This window comes from Pocillopora verrucosa, chromosome 9 (assembly GCF_036669915.1).
Source record: "Pocillopora verrucosa isolate sample1 chromosome 9, ASM3666991v2, whole genome shotgun sequence".
Lineage (NCBI taxonomy): Eukaryota > Metazoa > Cnidaria > Anthozoa > Scleractinia > Pocilloporidae > Pocillopora > Pocillopora verrucosa.
This window is the reverse complement of record NC_089320.1, coordinates 17,162,620-17,181,715: the sequence shown is the minus strand read 5'-3', so window position 1 is coordinate 17,181,715 and position 19,096 is coordinate 17,162,620. Positions and strand designations below refer to the sequence as shown.

The window sequence follows — 19,096 nt, the reverse complement described above, 5'->3', positions numbered from 1 at the left end:
CGCCATTCTCGTCCCCAGAGCCAATCGTTTCTCTTAGTTGGGGTAGGCTCTGAGTACGAGGGATGCATGGATTACGTCTTTGCAAAATAACTCAGGTTTACCTCCCTCTTCCCTCACTTTCCTTTCCCCACCCCCAAAATGATTGTATTCATATCGTTGTTTCAACAAGCGAAATGTTCTCAGCTCTCCGCTTCCCCCCAAATGCCCCAGAGCTCTCTTGGCTCCAATTATCATGGCACATTTGAATTGTAATGGATAATGAAAGGCAATGGGGGCTTCAGATTCATGTTGGACATTTTGAAGAGTCTAGATAGTAAGGTCAAATCCTAAAATTGATTATTTAATCTGCTTACTTTGCAGCACTTTTGTAATGTGGCTAGCTTTATGGCCTGAATTTCAACTGAGGTCAACTTCTTAATTAAGAGCACAGGGTTGGGTAAAGAGATTACTGACTCTGGGTCTTTTAGGGGGCTGAGAACCATTTTCAGGCTCAAATAACCAGACAGATACCTTTATTATAATCATCCTTGTTGGGGGTTGGGGAGGAGGGGAAGGAAAAAAAATAAATTAAAGGAAGGGGAACGAAAAGCAACAAAGTTGACAAAGACATGACAGAGATGGTTTTTTTTATCATTATGGGGCTGGTTCCACCATTGACTACTTCTGTAACCAATCATAAAAATCATGCAAGGCAAACAATTAAAAAGGAAAAATTGGCAAAAAAAGTGTGTTATTTATTGAATAAAAAAGTTTATGTCATACCAAATATCAAAGACATGTGGCACTGACATGGAAAAGTTTTTCATGATGAGAAAAAAGCTGCAGACTTGCAATTTATTGAATTCGTTTTCAGTTCTGTTTATTATCTAAATACCTAAATTGCTATTTTTGTTGTTGCTGTTGTTGATGTTGATTATATTCATCCTCTAAAGAAGGTTCATTCTGCTGATTGACTTGTTCTTCATTTCCTTGTACACCCTCAGAATTAGATTCTTGCTGGCTTTGTTCTTGATGTTGTTCTTCTTGTTGCTCCTGTTGGTCTTCCTGTTCATGTTGTTCATTCTGTTGGTTTTCCTGTTGAGGTTGGTGTTGCTGTTGATCTTGTTCTTGGTTTTCTTGTGGTTTATTTTCATCCTGTGCCTGATTATGCTCTGAAGACTGTTGATTTTGTTGTCGTTGATTAAATTCTTGCTCTAGAGATGATTGTTCCTGTTGCTGTTCTTGCTCTTCCTGGGTTTCTTGTTCTCCCTCCTGAGGCTTGTCCAGGTCTGTCATGAATGAGTTTACTTTTGAGTTCATCAGCTCAATAAAATCAATCATACCATCATCATCTCTGTCGTGTTTCATCAGAAGTTCATCTACAATGGTTTCTGCTTCATGCTCAAGGAACATGCGCCCTCCTTCTTTGAATTCACCTTTGCTATCATCTTCTGTGTGAAAATCTGTCAGTGCATTCATCCATTCTAAGCCATCTAGCTTTTGGTTGTCATCATAATCATGAAGCTTGAAGAAATAAAATATACCTGCAGACAATAATAATCATAATGTTAACCCTTCCTTGCTGTTCCTCTTTTTTGCATACATGCATGCATTACAAGCATTACTCAGGGAAATCTGCCATCATGCCCACTGCTAAAATCCATGGTTTACTTTTTCACTCATAATCTCAAATTTTGAGCATCCTTCCAGGTGTATCTTGTGGTTAATGCACTTCAACATTGTTGGTGCTTTATTCTGGTTCTCTTTTTTATTGATTTAGTAATGGGTATCATGATAAGGACCTATTCCTTATTTCCTGTGTAATAGAGACAACAAAAAACAACAACAACAAAAAAACATACAAGAACTTGGAATACTCAGAGTCATCTTTCAATAAACTAGATAGTTCTCAAGGGAAGTAGGAAAAGTTTTCTTGTGGAGAGTTTTCTAATGCAATGTTGCTGAATCCTTTAAACCCACATAGTAATTACCAGCATCCAGTTTCTCCTTACAGTAACAATTCTTAATCATTCATTAAGATCATGAGAATAAAGGGAATGGTTGTCAATCCATGAGGCTTTGATTATTAGAAACATTCTCCTTATCAGTGCCAATGGAAATGTGTACAGAAGAGTATAGAGAATATCAATACTGTTGTTATGGTGTAAAGGGTTACAATTTGGTCTCAACAATACCTTTAGAATTGTCACCATTTTGCACATCTTTTATTTCTTGGTCTTGTCCAGTTACTACCCCTAAGTGTTTTTTTATATGTCTGCAACATAACAACAGCAGGTATGAGAAAACAAGACGCAAAAGGGAAGGAAGGTAATATGAAACAATAATTATTGTTGAAATGCTACAAGGCAATTATATTTCCTGGGAAATATATTTTCAACTGAGTCTATATTTTTCAAATCAAGTTTTAATTTACAAAGTATATTTTAATGCTTTCTTGTGTAGGAGCCTTTAACAATATAAAAAAATTCTAAAAATAAAAGTGAAATACCTCAAACCTTCTCCATCCAGATCCATTCTGTCAGCTAGATGAGCAAGTAAATGTCTAAAATGATGGAATTGATAAATTAAGTAAATAATTACTTTTTTAAAAGACAGCTTCTAAATGGTTCAGCCATATCACTGTTGACAGCAATCAGAGTTCTGAAATTGAAGTAGCAAGTTCTAAATACTCTGAAAAGAGTAGAGAGAGGTTGCTTAAAATGCCTGGGGTGTGTTTTTGATGGCTCTTTTTCCATGATCCCCAATTATGTACTCTGGCATAATGTGGAATATGTGTATTATCATTTATGCAGCTGTTTTACAGAATAAATATGGGAAAGAAAACAGACTTTTCTAAAATTAATTCCTCATTCAATTTAACTTGAATATTATACACACCTGCTCTCAACAGTCAGCTTTGTATCAACATAATTTACTGATTAAACAAATTTTTTTCAATAATCTTATCATCATCACTCAAAAACTGATCTTTATTTTGCTAAGAAAATGTTAAAAAACAAATTATTTTTTTCTTAAAATTTTAACAGGAGTGATTCTTCTTATTTCAAGAAGGCTGTTTAAATCTTACAAAATGGTCTTATTCAAGGACTACTTTTGAAAATTTTCTTACACTCGGTAATGAACAGTTTGGATGTTATATGAAAAGGCGCATTGTTTAAGTTGAAATTCACTTCAAGAATATTCAGGTTTGATTTGTGTCTAGTGCCCTGGTAATCATTGAACAGGAAGTGGATTTGATAAAATTTCCGCACAGCCCCATACCCTTGTAAAACAAATCTGTTTTCCCACTGGCAATGTATTGTTTTTGACATTGTTTTCTCTATCCAAGAACTGAGTGCATAATGTTGGATGGAGCTGTGCGGAAATTTTACCGTGGATTACATCTCAAATGAACTGAACAAGGTTAAAATGTCTAGTTATCGATGTATCTGAAAAAAGATCAGCAACGGTTTCAATCGTAATGTAGGTAAGTATTGTTGCACTTCTTTAACCTGAGGTTGTATGTATCGCATACCATAAATTTAAGTAAGAAAGTTTAATGGCTCTTTAAAAAAAAATCACATTCAACTCGCCTTCTCTCCTGATTTTGTTTGTGGAATTGAGCTGTGTCCTCTATCGGTGTTGAGTGAGCGTTGTTTTCTGCTGTGTTTTCTGCATTTTCCTGTCCATTAGACAGTCCGTGAAGAGCACAGCATGACAATAAATAATATATAATTAGTTCCGTCTTGGTAAGTTTCATTTTCACGAACAAGGAATTCAGTCAATTCGCACTCTTCACAAGAGCTCTCCGTTCGAACGCCGGTGTTCTCCTTAATTTGTCAACACTTCATGTCATTGTCGACGTGGATCACGAAAGATTTCATTTAAATTCAGTTGCACGGAGTAATATCACGTTGCCTCAAAGTATGTAATTGACCGCTAAACGTAACTCTTCCCTCGCCAATCAGCTTACAGCAAGATTAGCAAAGTATCCTACCTACCCCTCCCCCCTTACTTTCTAAGTCCGCCTTCAGCAATGAATAGATGAAGTATTAATTTATCACAGTTTTACAGAGTTATTGGGTAGGAGAAAATATTCTTCAACAGGAGAAAACTAACTTTTGCGAACTTATATTTTTGTCCGGTATCGTGGCCACAGCATATATTTGTAATGTGTACCGGTGTTGGAAGTTTAAGGAGGGGTGGGGAAATCCCATCATATCCTACCAACACTTTCTGAGGCACATGTTTACTTTCGAGAGTACGGAGTAGAGCCTTGTAAGGAGTGGTGTACTTGAGAACTTAGTATGATAACCCTGTTAAAGACAAAACCTGATGCTCAGTAATGAAACGATACAAAGTTTCTGCTGCCACTGTTTCTTCGTCACGAAATAACGAGAGTACCAAATGTCACCTCATACCCCCCCCCCCCCCAGTGAAGGCATTTTTTTCGCGGGTAAATTTCGCGCAGTTCGTGAGAAAGGATCTGGGGACTACAAAACATCTACGCCTTGCAAGTTTGGCTATGGCTGAATTTGGAGTTACTTCTACGAAGGTAACGTATAAATGGCCCCTCAGATGATTTGTAAACATGTTGTTAACATCTTGAAGAATGTCTGGAGATCCGATACGGGAGATTTCTCATCAGTTCACTCTGGTGGCATCTCTGGAAGCTACTCGCACGGAAAGACGGGTAGGAATTCATGTACAAAATTCCAAGTTCATGTTGTATGTTATCTGTCAGGGCGAAGAATATCGTAACTAACGGTTCAATCAAACTACATGTGAGGAGTAGGTCATCGAAGTGACAATTTCATTGATAACAGTGGCCCATTTTCAGCGAGCAATTGTATGTGCGCAGTCTAGTGAAAAGCTGCAATTCAGTGAGAATTTCTTCTGATTTCATATGAGGTCTTCAACCGGGTTTTTTTTTCTTAAGTTTCAGTTCCAATATGAAGACTGCTTGTTTATTCTATCTAATGCGTAGAACTTAACTCAACGCTTCCCATAGAGATAAGATTTCGAAGTATTCAGCTTTCTTGATACCACGTTGTAACTTAAATACTGTACGTATCTGGACGTAACTTTTATGAAACAATGTGATTGTGAATGCGAAATTTCTATCCCATGGTAGTTGATGAGGGCGACCTCAGAATTAAGAATTGCACTTGATATATGGAAGTTGAAAGGGAATGATGTAATAAGCCATTTTACAGTTATGTACTTAGTTCCAAGCCTTTGATTAAGAGTGAGGCTGAAGATGACCTTGTTATGACAGAGACCAGTATGTAGTTAGCATAATAACAGAGAAATTTACATTTAAAAAGCAGCAAAGTTTGTATCATAACAAGGTCACCCCTAGCCTCACTCCTGTTCAAAGGCTTGGCAACCAAGTACCCAACAATAAAATGGACTATTGTTTTAGCATATTTCTACTATTTGTTCAAGAATTAACATCACAACAGGCTCATTTTTATTTGTGCATGATGATATAAATCAATCATGCCATATATCAGGTGACAGATAGGGAGTACAGTAGCCAAATGGATTACAGCATTTGTTATAGAATGCCAGAAGATAAATACAAATTTCTGAGATTTTTTTGTAGAGGAAAATAATAATCACAGGAAATTTAACAAATGCAACCATAATGAATTGAAGAGGGTTGGGAGATAGGTGAAGAGAAAAGAAACTGGTGATGGACTTCTTGTGAGATGCAAAATTCTCAAGAATTGGTGAATTATCCTTATTTGGCTTTATAAAAACAATAAGAAACAAAATTATTTTTTCCATGAGTTACAAATTAGTTACCTTTCTGTTATAAAAGAAAACTGCATTTAAGGTCATCCAGCATTGTTCCCTGTGTATTGCTGATTTCACTGCGCAGTGAATCATGTACCATTAATGAAAACTGTCTTCAGTTTACAATTGAAGATTGCAAGACTTTCATGTTTTAAGTTAATTAAAATAACTGTCTGTTTGGGTTTTAGAATGCTGCAACTAACATCCTTCTGCAGTTGCGTTCATCACAAGTCTTGAGTATCATTGATGAGAACACTGATCAAAAGAAGAAGAAAGCTTTGACATGGGATAATGCTTTCAAGAATGTTGGAATATTTGTTGTGTCTGAGTTGGATTACATCAAGAACCTAAAAACTATTGAAAAGAGACAAAAGGTAAAATAAGAGGTGGTAATTTAGTGCTAAAAATGTAACAGGATACTCTCTGCAATTACAAGTCATGAATAAAAACATTAGTTAAAGGTATGACAGTTGACTTTTTCGTTTTTTTTTTTGAGAACCTTATCATACAAAGAATCTGCAATGAAGCATCCTTAATTCATAGCACACAATGTATAATTAAATAGCTGTTAATATCAGGGTTCTATTTTCTTTGATAGGAAATTGTAACTTTTGTGCGAGGTTTCTTGAAGAAAGCAGATGAGCGTAAGTTTCTTTTCTTCAGTTAAGTTACCATTCTTGTAGTCTTAAGTGCCAGAAGTTGAGTCTCTTAGCTTGTGATATATGTTTGGTATTGGACTCTGAATCTTGATGTAATATGTATGCCTATGTATTAGGCATAGAAGATTAGGTTCATTTAGTTTATTTATTTTACTTTTCAATCAGTTCTCCCTTTTTTTGTAAGTTGTACTTTACAGCCCTTCAGAGAATTAATGAGACCAGACATGCATATCATGAACTTTTCAGGGGGTCCTCGTTTGAAGGCAGAAGATGTAGTATGTCATTTTATGAAGATATTCAAAGAGCCTAGGTATGCTAGCCAGATGGGTCTTGAGTACTGCAAGCAATTAAAGAACATCCTGGCTGTTCCATTATATCAGCGTGACATTACCATGAAGACATGGAAAGGTATGAGAATTCTTGGGACAGTGTTTCTTGACAAAAGTGTAATCTAAAATCTTAGTTTAAAGTATCAGCTTACAAAACATTGGTAAGGGACTATGGGGTTGCAATAGAGTTTGGGTAGGAGTACTGCATTTCTGACAGGGTTAATAACTATTATTAGTGGTAAAAAATAGCAAGAAATTTCTCTGTATATTGCTAGGAAATTTTTAATCACCTTAGAGACCACAACTTTATTTTGGTAGGTCAGTCCTAATTGTGAATTTTTTTTTAATGAGATCAGAGTTCTAAAAATACCATTATGCTTGCACTGGTAACTGGCTATAAGTGATTGTTTTCCCCCTTGGTAGAGTTTCAGTGTCACTGAATTTTGAGAAATTTATTGTCAAGTCTATTTATTTCCTTGTGCTCTTGTTAGAATTGATTCCTACATTTGTGTCCTTTATGGAGGAAAAACCTTCTTGGTTGTCAAATGGACAACTAACAGTGGCACAGATTCTTAATCTCTTGGTTGAGGGAGCAGCAACTCTTTACACACTGACGGGAAGCCAACTCTTTAAATTTTTTGAAAAGATCTTAAAGGGGATTTGGTAGGTTATTTGTCATGATGAGTAAATGTTAATTTTACTTCAAGATTTAAAGTGGCAGCATGTTGGTTACTGGATTTGAAGCAAACTTAGTATTACTGGTTTAATATCTACTCAGTTGATAATGTAAGCTCGCCACTATAAAGAGTTCCTAATGCTGACATTAATTTAGCAGCAAAATGATCAAAATGTCAGTCTTAGAAACTCTTTACAGTGGCCAATGCATGTCATCAACTCAGTCAATAAAACCAAATTATCTTGTTATACCTCCCACTGATGCTGATATTTTTATCTCTTCTTGATTAATAAGTTCTCAAGATACTTACCACCTAAACATTTATTTTACTTCTGTTACCATTTGTTTCTTTCTCTTAACTTTTTCTTAAAGGAATGATAATAATATTGTTATTGTGGAACACTTCCTTGCTGCACTGAATGCTTTTGTTAAATCAAATGGAGATGACTGTCGTGGCCAGGTCTGTCATCTTGGAGAAAGTGTGTTTCCTTGCTTGCTCACAATGTGGAAAAGAACTCGGGGTGTTAACTCGTCCTTGAAGGTACAGTGTCTTAACCTCATTAGTTATTCTCCTTACTGTCTGCCTTACAATTCTTCTGATGTTAGTTAAGAGAATTTGATATTGGATCAAGTGATAATCTTTTATTTGATATTTTTCTTTATTCTCATCACTTGCCTGCTTGTTATTAATTATAAGGAGAAATTATTTCTTGATCACCTATGGGAGTTAAAGGGTTAATTGTATCAAATATTTCCATAAACTGATTAGGGTGCCTTAGCAAGGGTTATTGAAACCTGGGAAATTACAGAATTAATTTAAAAATTTTTTTAAACCAACTTGTTGATTGAAGGTCATGGAGGTATCGGCCGCTTTCGCCCCCTATCAAGTTCGCCCCTTCGAGTTCGCCCCTACCTTATACCATGTTCGCCCCCACACTTTTCGAGTTCAACCCCACCAAGTCGAGTTCTCCCCCAGATTGAGTCATGTCTAAATTAGTTGCTATCGAACATTGCAAACAAGTTAGAACCAAGACAAGTTTTGAATTTTAATTGACTGACAACCATTTTGAAAGTTTATATGTGTGTGGGAGCTAGGGAGACGAAAACGTGGTTTGCGATCCTGGTTTGCATTTTCTCAAGTCTGGTTGCTATGACCTTAAAACACAATGAAGTGTGCAACACATTCTCTCAAGAAGTCTTAAATAATCAAAAGCGTGATCAAATCGTGGTTTCGTAAATTCTTCAGTCTTGATTTCATAAATAAAGCTAAATGAGGTACAAGTCTAACAACTTAAGCAATGCTGTCGCGATGAAAGCGTGGTTTGCATCTTCTCAAGTCTGGTTGTTACGATCGACACATTTCATGTTCGTTAGATAAACCCAGGTTGTTTTACATCTTTTCCAGTCTGAATAATAAGCTAAGCAAAATGGTCGTCGCTGACGTGACATTTGGCACATTCTGTTAGTGCCTTCATCACAAATCAACTCATCTGGATATCACTCAATCAAGGGGCGAACTTGACTTGATGGGGTTGAACTCGAAAAGTGTGGGGGCGAACTCGATAGGGGGCGAACACGGTGCAATTCGTCATGGAAAGTGGAAATTATTTAAAATAGTCCTGAAAAAGGTCTTTGAAAACTTTGAGTATGATTTTAACTTTAAAGAGTACAAACCTATTTGATATTGCTTTCCAGTTTATATTAGGTCACTACTTTATCCCCTTTTTTCATAAGGAACTTTGAAAATTATCTGTAACACCTAGATTGCACAAATGAGGGAGTCACGGAACAGCTGACAGTCCTAAAGAATGTTAAGTCAAAGATAATGGCTCTCAAAATAGAGATTCAATCTGTATAAGTGAGCAAGCAATAATTCTCTCGTCCTGCTCTCTAGAAAAGAACCTTCAGTTGACAGATCAAACAAGCAGCAGGGTATTAAGTAAAATATTTTTGCATTACAAATTTGTGTTTTAGATGGAACATCTGTACAAAATAAATGTTTCAAAATTGCAGGATCACCTGATACAGTTTATGAGACTACAGATTTGTGCACATCATCCTTTTGGAGCTCACGAAGATAGTGAAGGGGGCTGGAGCAGTAGTGTCAATCATTGGAAGGTTTGTTTTATTTATGTGTTTATATCACATCATCTTGTGGTCCAAAGTCCCAATGATGAAGTGTGAGGGAGAAAATTAAAGCTTTGTTAAATGTTGTAAAATTACTAAGAATTTTCTTCTTCAAAAAAGGTCAGTCATCTCATGTTAAGTGGACATCAGGCCACATTTGTTCAAGAAAGGATAAATTTATCTGCTAGATAGTGATTAATCTAGCAGATAAGAAGTTATCCAGTCATAAAATAACTGGGGCCTGTATGAGAGACATTTTGCTCTTTTTTTTTCTTTTATCTGACTAGGAATGTCTCCAAAGATTGTATGGAGCAGTTATAGCTGATATAGATCAGTTAAAGAACAAAGTGTCACGTTCCTCTAGGTATGTACTTAGTTACACCAACTGTTTTTAGTGCAGCTACTCTTACTAGGGTTAGCACTTTGTCATGCACTCTGATGAAGGGGCTAATGCTCAAAACGTCAGCTTAGAAACTCTTTATGGTGACCAATTTACATTTATTCAGCAACTCAGGTTATGATACCAAAATTATCTTGTAATACTCCCCACCAACACAGCATCTTTGCTCCTATCAGAGCATGTAAATGACATATTTATGAAACTGTCATTAGAAAAAAACGCTGTGATACTAAAAAAATTGATTAAGTGAGACGGAACTTAGCAGCAAAGTGAAAAAGATGACAAATACCTCACAGAGATGAAAAGACAGGATTACATGTGATGAGGATTGTTTGAATTTAGCTGAGATATGGTTATCTATGGGTTAGAGCAAAGAGGTTGAGAAGCCAGGTCAAGTGTGTTTTTGGTGATATTTTTATTATATAGTCTGTAACTAGCTTATTATCTGAAAGAAAATTTATTTCCTTGCACAGTATCAAATTGGATCCTGGTCTTACTTTGCAATTTATTGAGCTTGCTGCTGATGTCTTCCATCAGGTGGATATAGAATTTTATATCACATATGGTTGCTGCATGTTGAAATCCCAGTTGCATGACTTTGTCTTTCTTTTGGATGATATACAATCATTTAATAGCTCTACAAGACACTACAATGAGGCCTTCATCAATGAGTACAATGTAGTTCAAAATATGTATGCTTGTAAGATGTCAGCAAACTTGTCTTTTAGTTGCAGGTGAGCTGATCTCAGTTGTCAGCAAGCTGCTCTAAGTTGGGTATTTCTAGTGAACATTAAATTATTTTTGCTCAGAAAATGGTGGGTTTGGAAAAAGTTAGGCTCTCAGCCCTGAGGTTTGGGAGAGAAACATTTCCTTCTTGCTTCTTGCTTCAGTACTTACTGTGAGTCTGTGTTAACATTATACAATGTGATTTTTGATTATTAGGTGTTCTGGGGGAAAACAAGTTATCATAGTGTGAATCGTGTACAAGAAGTTTCATCTGAACCAGGTTTGGCCTATTCAATCTGATTTAGAATCTTGCAATATATATTTATCATGTCCTACATGGTATAAACATTTTTTTTTGGTGTGTGTGTCCAGCTTAGGCTAAATGTCAGTAATAGGAAAGATTGATGGCAAATTGATACTAACAGTGCTTTTACATAATATGTTTATGTAGAGGCATAACCCAGTTCTTTCACTAAAGCTGCTTTGCTACAATGTAATTTGCTTGCTTTGTTTCCCTTTTCTACCCCTCTTCTCTTTTTGGCAAGCATTCATTCCACACACTTATTTATTGGTGATGTGTTGACAGCTGCCTGGAGATTGGCTCTAGCTTGGTTGCTATGGTCACCCCCTGGCTGCTGATTGGATTGATACCCTCCTCTGTTGCCCATTTCGTAACACCTACCTTCCGGTGCTTTTCGCGAAGTGTTCTAATTTATTTCGATCACTAGTTACAGTACAGTACTTTGACTTGTTTGAGCTTCAGACATCTAAGTCTAAACTGTGCATGTTATTTAGTGATCAAAGTTGAGGTGATATATTCCTGTATCTGCCTCGTTCTACATTCTGTCTGGTTTAAGGAGCAAAACGGCAGAAGATTGAAGTTGGCTGGAATGTTGCAAGAGAAACTTTAGACAAGAGCTCTGAAAATTTGGTTTTGCTTTCATGGTAAGTTCTCTTGTAGGTAAGACCCAATCAAAGAATGTTAATTAAATCCAACACATGTCTGATGTATAACATTAGTAAAGAGTGCTTCCTGTACATGTATACACATACATTTAAATGTAACTGCTTGCCAAACAAATCTCTAACTGTTATTGACAGTTATTCCAAGTAGCTATTAGTAACATGGTATGTTTTTTTTTCAGGTTACAGATCTTAGCTGTGTTATTTGCAAAACACCCCTCAGGTATCCCTGCTAATGAATTTCACCCTTTCCTTTCAACTTTACTTCAGTTGCAGACTAAGTATAAAAGGTAATTACAGCTTTTATTTTATACTGCTGGTTTTGTTGGTTAATAAATTAAGTTACCCTATTGCCATCTCTATCCTTTTAAGGGCTGTTTTGCTCGAGTATACTTTTGTCTCCTCCACTTCATATGAACATATTTTACATCATTTATTGTTGGGTTCATTCCCATCGCCATATGGTAGTGTTTCATCTTGTTTGTGCGATTAATTTTATATTTATAGTAAATATTACTCATTTATGTTTCAAGTTTGATTTATTCCATTGAGTGAAATAAATGTTACTTTACCTGAAGATGAAAATCTTGAATAAAGCCAATACTCACTCCCAATTTTTGGCTTGTAGCTCAGTTAGAAGTAGCACTCAACTGCTATCTAGGTGGCACGGTTTTAACCCTTTCACTCCCAAGATCTCATTAGTAATTCTCCTCAATGACTCCCATACAATTCCTATGATTTTAGAATTTGTTATTGCATCAACTAATAATCCCCTAATTGATATTTCTCTCTATTCTTATCACTTGTCTGCTTGAGATTGTATGGATATCGTGAGGAGAAATTTTGTCTTGGTCACTCATGGATGTTAAAGGGTTAAATCCCATTGAAACATGAATTTTTCCAGGCTTCTTTTCTGCAGTTGCTTGGATTGTAGCATACTTGTGAGAATCATTCCTTTACTTTATTTCAACATGAAGCAATGGTGGGAGATTTAACACCCCTTGGTCTGGAAAAATAGGACACAAGACAATGCTCTACTTTACAAATGAGACTTACTCAGATGCTATGTTTTCTGTAAGGTTTTTCTTGGATTTGTTTAGTTGTTGCTTAATATGGTATTTGGAAACAGTTCTAATTCTTTAATGCTTTGTTTCATCACTCTCAGACAGGAGACCATCCTATCCATACTGCAATGTGTTAAGAGTCTTGTGCAGTGTTATTCACAACGAAGATTGCAGTTGGACTGCAGGCTTGTTGAATCAATTCATCCAGTCCTGAAGAAGATATGGGCAACAACATTACGTGTTGTTGGAATCAAGCAGCTTACTGATTCTGGGTTTTCTCTACTTACTATTTTGCTTAAGGTATATTATTCTGTTAGTTTTGAAGATTAAAATCCCTTTTTACCCAGCAAAGGTATTAGACATATTGCCTTTTGGAGTGTTGAATATTTTATGATTTCTCATCAATTTTATCTTCAGGAATATGGTAATCCACCAGATCCAGAGATGTTTGGAGCCATATTAGGAAGTGGTTCCCCATCAAGGTAGAAATGTAGAGAGGTGTTTTAAATATGTATTCAAGGTGCTCAAAAAATTAACTTTAAAATGTCCAAGACCATCCCCAGATACTGTCAAATGGGATTACCCCAAAACTTAACTATGATAATAGCGATTGCCACATCCTCTATTTCAAACTTCAATCCATAAGACAACATGTGTGAAATTGGTTGACCACAAAGAGGGAAAGTTGGATTTGAAGTGCTTTGAATAAAGTTGCTAGTTGTCTTGGAAAACTGTTTCCAGCCACCTTCAATAGTAACAATGGTTACTTGGTACAATTTAAATGTTAAGGAATTCATCAGTGGATACAGCACATCACTGCATTAAGCTTTCAAGTGTATTTCTTGTTTATTATTACAGATGAAAAAAGTAGAACTTGTAAAAGGTGTTAGCACCATTTGTTAGATAGGGTTTACTAAACATGATACTATGTAATGTTAGACTTTGTGAAGATGCATTCTCTAGCCAATATCTCAAGTATCAAGGGAGTTCACATCTCTAATCAATAGTTTTTTTGCACTGTCTTGTGCTATAGGTACAACATCTCTCTTTACTAACTGCCAATGAAACATTGACTGTTTGTTTTGGTTTTGCACAGATCATCTCTGGAATTCCTGGCCACCTATTTGCAGCTGTATTCTTTGCCAGAAAATTACCAACCTCCTTCACCACTAGGACTTCCTGATCCAAATCAAGGCACATATCACTTACGTCGTCATCTTTTCAACTGGCTATTACCTGTTTATGAGGACGGTGATAGTTATAATGAAGTCTTGACTTTATTGTCTGGTAAATCAGCTAGCAGGTACTTAGAACCATTTTGATTAACGAGTTCCCCTTATCAATATGTACCATTGTGGTGACTCCAATAAATATAATATATATTACTGGTAATAGTTTGTAGGTCTAGTCTATATCTCCAAAAGTAAATATCCTTTGAGGGAAAAAAAGGCCTTTTTTTAGAGCTATGGTTATTCCCTCACATCAAAGCTAAGGTGACTCTGCAAAAAGGGAAATCTATTTCAATCAATGATTCAGATGAAAATGTGGAGAAGGAAGAATTACCCAATGTATTTTCTATGATTAAGAACTAAGCTTCATGCCCAAATTGATGATATTAACCCTTAACCCCGAAGAGTGACTAACATCTAATTTCTCATTACACTATTACCCACAAGTCACACATCAAGGTCATGAGAAAAAGGAAATGATCACCAAGCAAAGAAGCTCACGATAGTTCAACAAATTCTCCATAATTTTCTCCTTAGGAAATGTAAGGAGAACATTATAGAGAATATGCATATTTAGGGTATAAAGGGTTAACATAATTGTAATATTATGTTGTCAAATTCTACATTTTAAGAATTGTGTATGACAGAAATTCAACCAATTTGTGATCAATCAATCAAGACATACTCTTTCCTGCACTCTTCAATTTTCCTCTTCTTTTATTTTGGGCTGGTCTATCATTTCAATCTTGTATTTTTGCCTGTTTTGTACAAAAGACTTCCAGATATTCAGATGGCAGCTGGTGTTGTGGTATCCTTGACTCAAAAATTCTCCACTGCTATAGAGATTACTAGGCTGGTACCATCTGTGTAAGTAATAATTTGTAGGTTTTCAATTATGTTAAACTTTCTTTTTAAAGGGAACTAAGGAAAAATTTCAGCCAGAGCTCTTGTGCAAAGAAGTGTCCAGTTGGCAATGATAGGTGTTTTTAACATTTGTATGAACAAAAAAATTTTTTTATGCAATCTTTCTCTTATAATGTGGTGTGTCTTACAAAATATGAAAATGATATACCAGGCAGCCAGTTACTGAAAAATTCTCAGTGTTGCACTAATGGATGGGGGGTTGATGTGTAAAGATGTGCCATAAAGTTGTGCTTAAGTTCTCTGTTTGTGAGTATGTACAGCAGTGTGTAACCACTGCATATAGTCAGCAAGTATGCTTTAAAGTCATGTAAGACTAGTTTGTTGAATTTTTACTGTAATGAGAAGGTCCATTTTGGATATTCAACAAACAAAAGCACAGCTGTTACATGTTTGAATAATCTGTCAATAGTTTTGCAAGTTTTATCATCAATAACACAAGTGATTAAGTATATAATACTTATGGAAATATTCTTACCAGTTGAGGAGAGGTATCAAGACTAAATGGAACAGTGTTGTAACTTCCTGAAAACTCATGTTCATCATTGACTGAAGTTGAAACTGTGTTATTCAATGTTTCATTTCACTCAGAGATCAGTCACATAATTCATGTGGTCAAGATACAGAGGGAATGCTCAAACAGATGCAAGAGGTCTATCTGCAATCCACATTTGATGAGGTAATAATGAAATATCATTTCAGTTCACATGAGGTATTAGAAGTTATAAGGAATGTTTTGATTGCATCATCGTCAGTTTGATTGCATCATCATCAATAATTGAGCTGTCAAAATCTGATTAATGCCGACCCATGGTTAGCTGAGTTGCAGTAGCATAAAACAACTCAGTGTTTTGTGTGTCCCCAGGTAATGTAATACCAGTCCCTTGCAGGGTAAGCCTCACCCCCCTCCCACCCCAGCCCACTAGCATTTTATTAGATTTACCTGACAATTTGGATGGATAAAAGAAGAAATGTCAGGGTGAACTCAATTCAAACCCGGGAAGCCTTTGGTTAATATGCAGCAAAGTTTATTTCGGGTTTCATATAAGTTTGACTTAATCTAAGTATTTACCTTTTTGAGACCTTAGCCCTCTACTATTTAATTTGCTTGCCCATCTTGCCCACTCACAAGGAAAAAACTTTTAGTGGAGCTCACTTGCACGCTAAGTAATGTTTGGACAATGTCAGCAATGAAGTCGCAAAGAGCGGCAGAAGAAAGTAAAAAACAGAAACAAGCTTCGTGAGGTTATTTTTCCACAAAAAACCTGCTTTTTCTTCCAGCACTCGGAAACAAACAAGGGAATCTTAATTCTTATTAAAGTGACATCTTTTTGCTATATAATAAATCTCTTACTGTCCAAATTTATTTGGTCAAGATGTTTGAATAATAACTCGTTATTTTTTTCTTTGTCTTGGTCCATTAAAAAAAAGGCCTTAGCCAATATCCAGCCATGTTGACCTCATGCTTGGTCAAAATGCATATTTATTTCATTCACCAAGTTCAAATATTATCTTAACAGCTTGATAGTGGGCCATAAAATTCCCAAGGGCCGTAGAAGTCATAGAAGGCCCTTGCAAATGGCTCCAAGTGGGTCATTGCCTTTCTGCATCTTTTTCACCTTAGTCAAGCTAAGGAAATTGTGATCATCCTTTTAATGTACATCTTTACAAACAGGCTGTAAACTTCCTTTCACTCAGACCCCTGCCCTTGCTTTCATTCATGTTTTTATCTGTACATTTCTCAAAAGGGAAATCGATATTGGCAAAGTGGAGACGTTGTGGAAAAGAAATTAGCAAGACAACCCAAGTACAAGAGAAAAGTCGATTCTCTCTGCACACTATTGTGCGATCGCCTCGCCAACACAGCTTCTTTCCTGAGTAAAACACTAGAATTTAAGGTATGAGAACATTGTTTTTCTTTCAGATGAACTGGACATTGAATAATGAATTATGAGGTTGTAACCTAATGATGTAAAGTGTGAGCATTTGAATGTTGTTTTGAGACTCAGATGTTTTGCATGTTAAAGTTACAAAGGTTTTTATTCACAATGTATCTATGGTTTGGTCTTAAAATGTTAAAAAGTTTGTCAAAGTCATTTGATAATTTTTGAATTTGTCTATATATGACTAAAGTCTTCAGGGGGTATGTACAAAGACCGGTTGGTGTCATTTGGTGGAAAAGTCGAAGTAGTCATCAGGTTCTGCAGTTTTGTATCCCAAGTGATGGTTTTTTCGTTGAAGAGCAACTCCTTGAGCCAAGATGAAGTTAGAAGTCTGCCTGTGATGAGAGAATTTGGGGTAAGTATAAGAATATTTTTTTGCTGTGGAGAGCAATGGACAGCATTTTCTATTGCAAGTCATTTGGTATCTTTCCTGATTATTTAGCCAGAACATTAAATACCAGTTAGATATGAGATGATAAAAGGGGTTAGTTTCTAAAGAAATTGTGGTGCTCCGTCGGTGGGAGAGTGTAACAGGGTAATTTAGAATTACAACTGAGTTGATAACGTAAATTGGCAACCCCAAAGAGTTTAAACGCTCACGTTTCGAACGTTAGCCCCTCGTTAGAGCGATAGACGAAGGGCTAACGTTGGAAATGTTGATAGATGATAGTTAGCCAAAAAGGTGCACAACGTCGGTTTTCAAAAGAATATTCATATTCAACAAACAAAAGTGAAAGGAAAAACGGCCAAATATCATCAATAAAACAACCTAGTGGCAAGTGGGTTCGTGCACAAAATGGGAAAAAGGCTTACAAATTTTGGTAACAAGGGCTATAATAATTAGCTATTCGTGAATTCTTCCCCTTCCCACTCCTGTACCAAATTAAACGAACCATTTAATGTGACTGAGGGTGCATTTTTGTAATATCCAGCACCTAAAAGAGAAGTGGCGTGCCGAAACCTATTGTGTCAGTTAAGGATAAAACTTGATGTTCCATAAACTTTTCAAACATTGCTGCCCAAGGTTACAATAGACTTTGTGGTCACAGAAAGAGGACAGTCAAATTTTTCTATTCCTTCAGTCGTAACCATACCATACCCATAAGACTGTCTGGTATGAAAATTAATTTTACAAACTTTGTTATTGTAATTTTACAGAATTTGTTGAGGAAGGTTGCCCACGGTGTCAGGGCAATTTTAGGATTCAATGAGGTGGATTTGTTAGCTAGAATGGAAGTCTGCGAGGGTGTAGTCTCTGAAGTAGAAAAGATGTTCACCACTTTACAGGTAACTAAACGTAATATATCTTTATTCCTTTACAACTTCTTTCCAGGGATTAATGTTGCGATCTCTGTCATTCAGTAGTCCATTTACGCCAAAATTGCGATCAGGGCCACATAGTGTACATTGATTTATTCATATAGGTGCCAATGCCTTGTAAATGTGCGTCTCTTTGTGCTTGCAGGCAGATGATAACTCCCCCGAAAAATTTGTTGGAATCGTGTTACGAGAGAAGACGCCTGAATCGCTTCTAAGGGAACTACTAGCTATTTATAATGGAGAGGTAAAGAGTTGAACTTTTTTTTATGAGAGAATTGCAGTAAATATAAAGCGTTGGTTACAGCTAGGTAAACTTGACGACTGTTCAGAACGATAGAAAGAAGGCATTGAAGGAATAGACAGGGATATATCCATTGCTAACAATTGTTTGTTAGTTAAATCATAAGTTATGGAAAGAATAAAGGGGTAAGTTTCTAAAGAAACTTTGGTGCTGCGTCGGTAGGGGAATATAACAAGATAATCTTGGTTTTATCAACTGAGTTGATCATGTAAATTGGCCACTGTAAAGAGTTTGAAAGCTGACGTTTCGAGTTGATAAAACCAAAATTATATGGAAAGAATAGATCGATGGCCAACCTATTGAGGCGATACTATTCAGTTCTGTTTTGAAGTCACCGTGATGTCACCAACTTTTTTTGGATCTTTCTTAATTTTCTTTACTTTGCAATCTAAGGGCCTGATTTCATGGGCCGGCTGGTTCGGTTTTTCCGAGATCTCGGCACTTTTGTTTGTCCCATTATTTTTTCTTGGTTTGCCGCAACAAAAATCAACTTCGTGATTACATGACAACCGAGCCAGCCTGGTTAGCTGGGATCCTAGCATCGGTATTGAAAAAGAATTATCCAGTGGATAGCGTTAACCGCCCCTCGGACAACGGGCCAGAAGTATTGCTATTTACCTTCTCTCGATTTCAAAACATCATCCAATAAGGAGATGG

At 36.2% G+C, this 19,096-nt stretch overlaps 2 protein-coding genes across 4 annotated transcripts in view; one reads left to right on the top strand and one right to left on the bottom strand.

Annotated features, from left to right (window-relative positions):
• Positions 1-724: 724 nt before the first annotated feature.
• On the bottom strand, positions 725-3,920 carry LOC131778257 (SUN domain-containing protein 2). Its single transcript, XM_059094655.2, has 4 exons — positions 3,573-3,920; positions 2,489-2,542; positions 2,175-2,254; positions 725-1,523 (listed from the first exon to the last, which is right to left on the bottom strand). The coding sequence occupies exons 1-4, from the start codon at positions 3,737-3,739 to the stop codon at positions 883-885; spliced, it is 942 nt and encodes a 313-aa protein (XP_058950638.2). The 5' UTR covers positions 3,740-3,920; the 3' UTR covers positions 725-882.
• Positions 3,921-4,507: 587 nt separating this feature from the next.
• Positions 4,508-19,096, top strand: part of LOC131778215 (serine-protein kinase ATM) — a 44,204-nt gene continuing 29,615 nt past the window's right edge. For all 3 annotated transcript variants that reach the window (XR_010718722.1, XM_059094599.2, XM_066172053.1), the window contains exons 1-21: positions 4,508-4,672; positions 5,970-6,155; positions 6,380-6,425; positions 6,687-6,848; positions 7,261-7,432; positions 7,818-7,986; positions 9,459-9,563; positions 9,860-9,936; positions 10,446-10,509; positions 10,915-10,978; positions 11,556-11,643; positions 11,844-11,951; positions 12,827-13,025; positions 13,143-13,207; positions 13,822-14,028; positions 14,729-14,821; positions 15,467-15,554; positions 16,624-16,773; positions 17,009-17,173; positions 17,977-18,105; positions 18,284-18,382. Coding sequence is in view for 2 of the 3 variants with exons in the window: in XM_059094599.2 (XP_058950582.2) it covers positions 4,592-4,672; positions 5,970-6,155; positions 6,380-6,425; positions 6,687-6,848; positions 7,261-7,432; positions 7,818-7,986; positions 9,459-9,563; positions 9,860-9,936; positions 10,446-10,509; positions 10,915-10,978; positions 11,556-11,643; positions 11,844-11,951; positions 12,827-13,025; positions 13,143-13,207; positions 13,822-14,028; positions 14,729-14,821; positions 15,467-15,554; positions 16,624-16,773; positions 17,009-17,173; positions 17,977-18,105; positions 18,284-18,382 (2,517 nt within the window). In the remaining variant the exon portion in view is untranslated. The remainder of the gene's footprint in view (positions 4,673-5,969; positions 6,156-6,379; positions 6,426-6,686; positions 6,849-7,260; positions 7,433-7,817; positions 7,987-9,458; positions 9,564-9,859; positions 9,937-10,445; positions 10,510-10,914; positions 10,979-11,555; positions 11,644-11,843; positions 11,952-12,826; positions 13,026-13,142; positions 13,208-13,821; positions 14,029-14,728; positions 14,822-15,466; positions 15,555-16,623; positions 16,774-17,008; positions 17,174-17,976; positions 18,106-18,283; positions 18,383-19,096) is intronic.

Coding starts and splice junctions, on each gene's coding strand:
- LOC131778257 (XM_059094655.2), bottom strand. CDS start 3,739: ATGAAACTTACCAAGACGGAACTAATTATATATTATTTATTGTCATGC. Junction 2,543..3,572: donor AAACAAAATCAGGAGAGAAG/GCGAGTTGAATG, acceptor CCATCATTTTAG/ACATTTACTTGCTCATCTAG. Junction 1,524..2,174: donor AAATGGTGACAATTCTAAAG/GTATTGTTGAGA, acceptor TATTGTCTGCAG/GTATATTTTATTTCTTCAAG.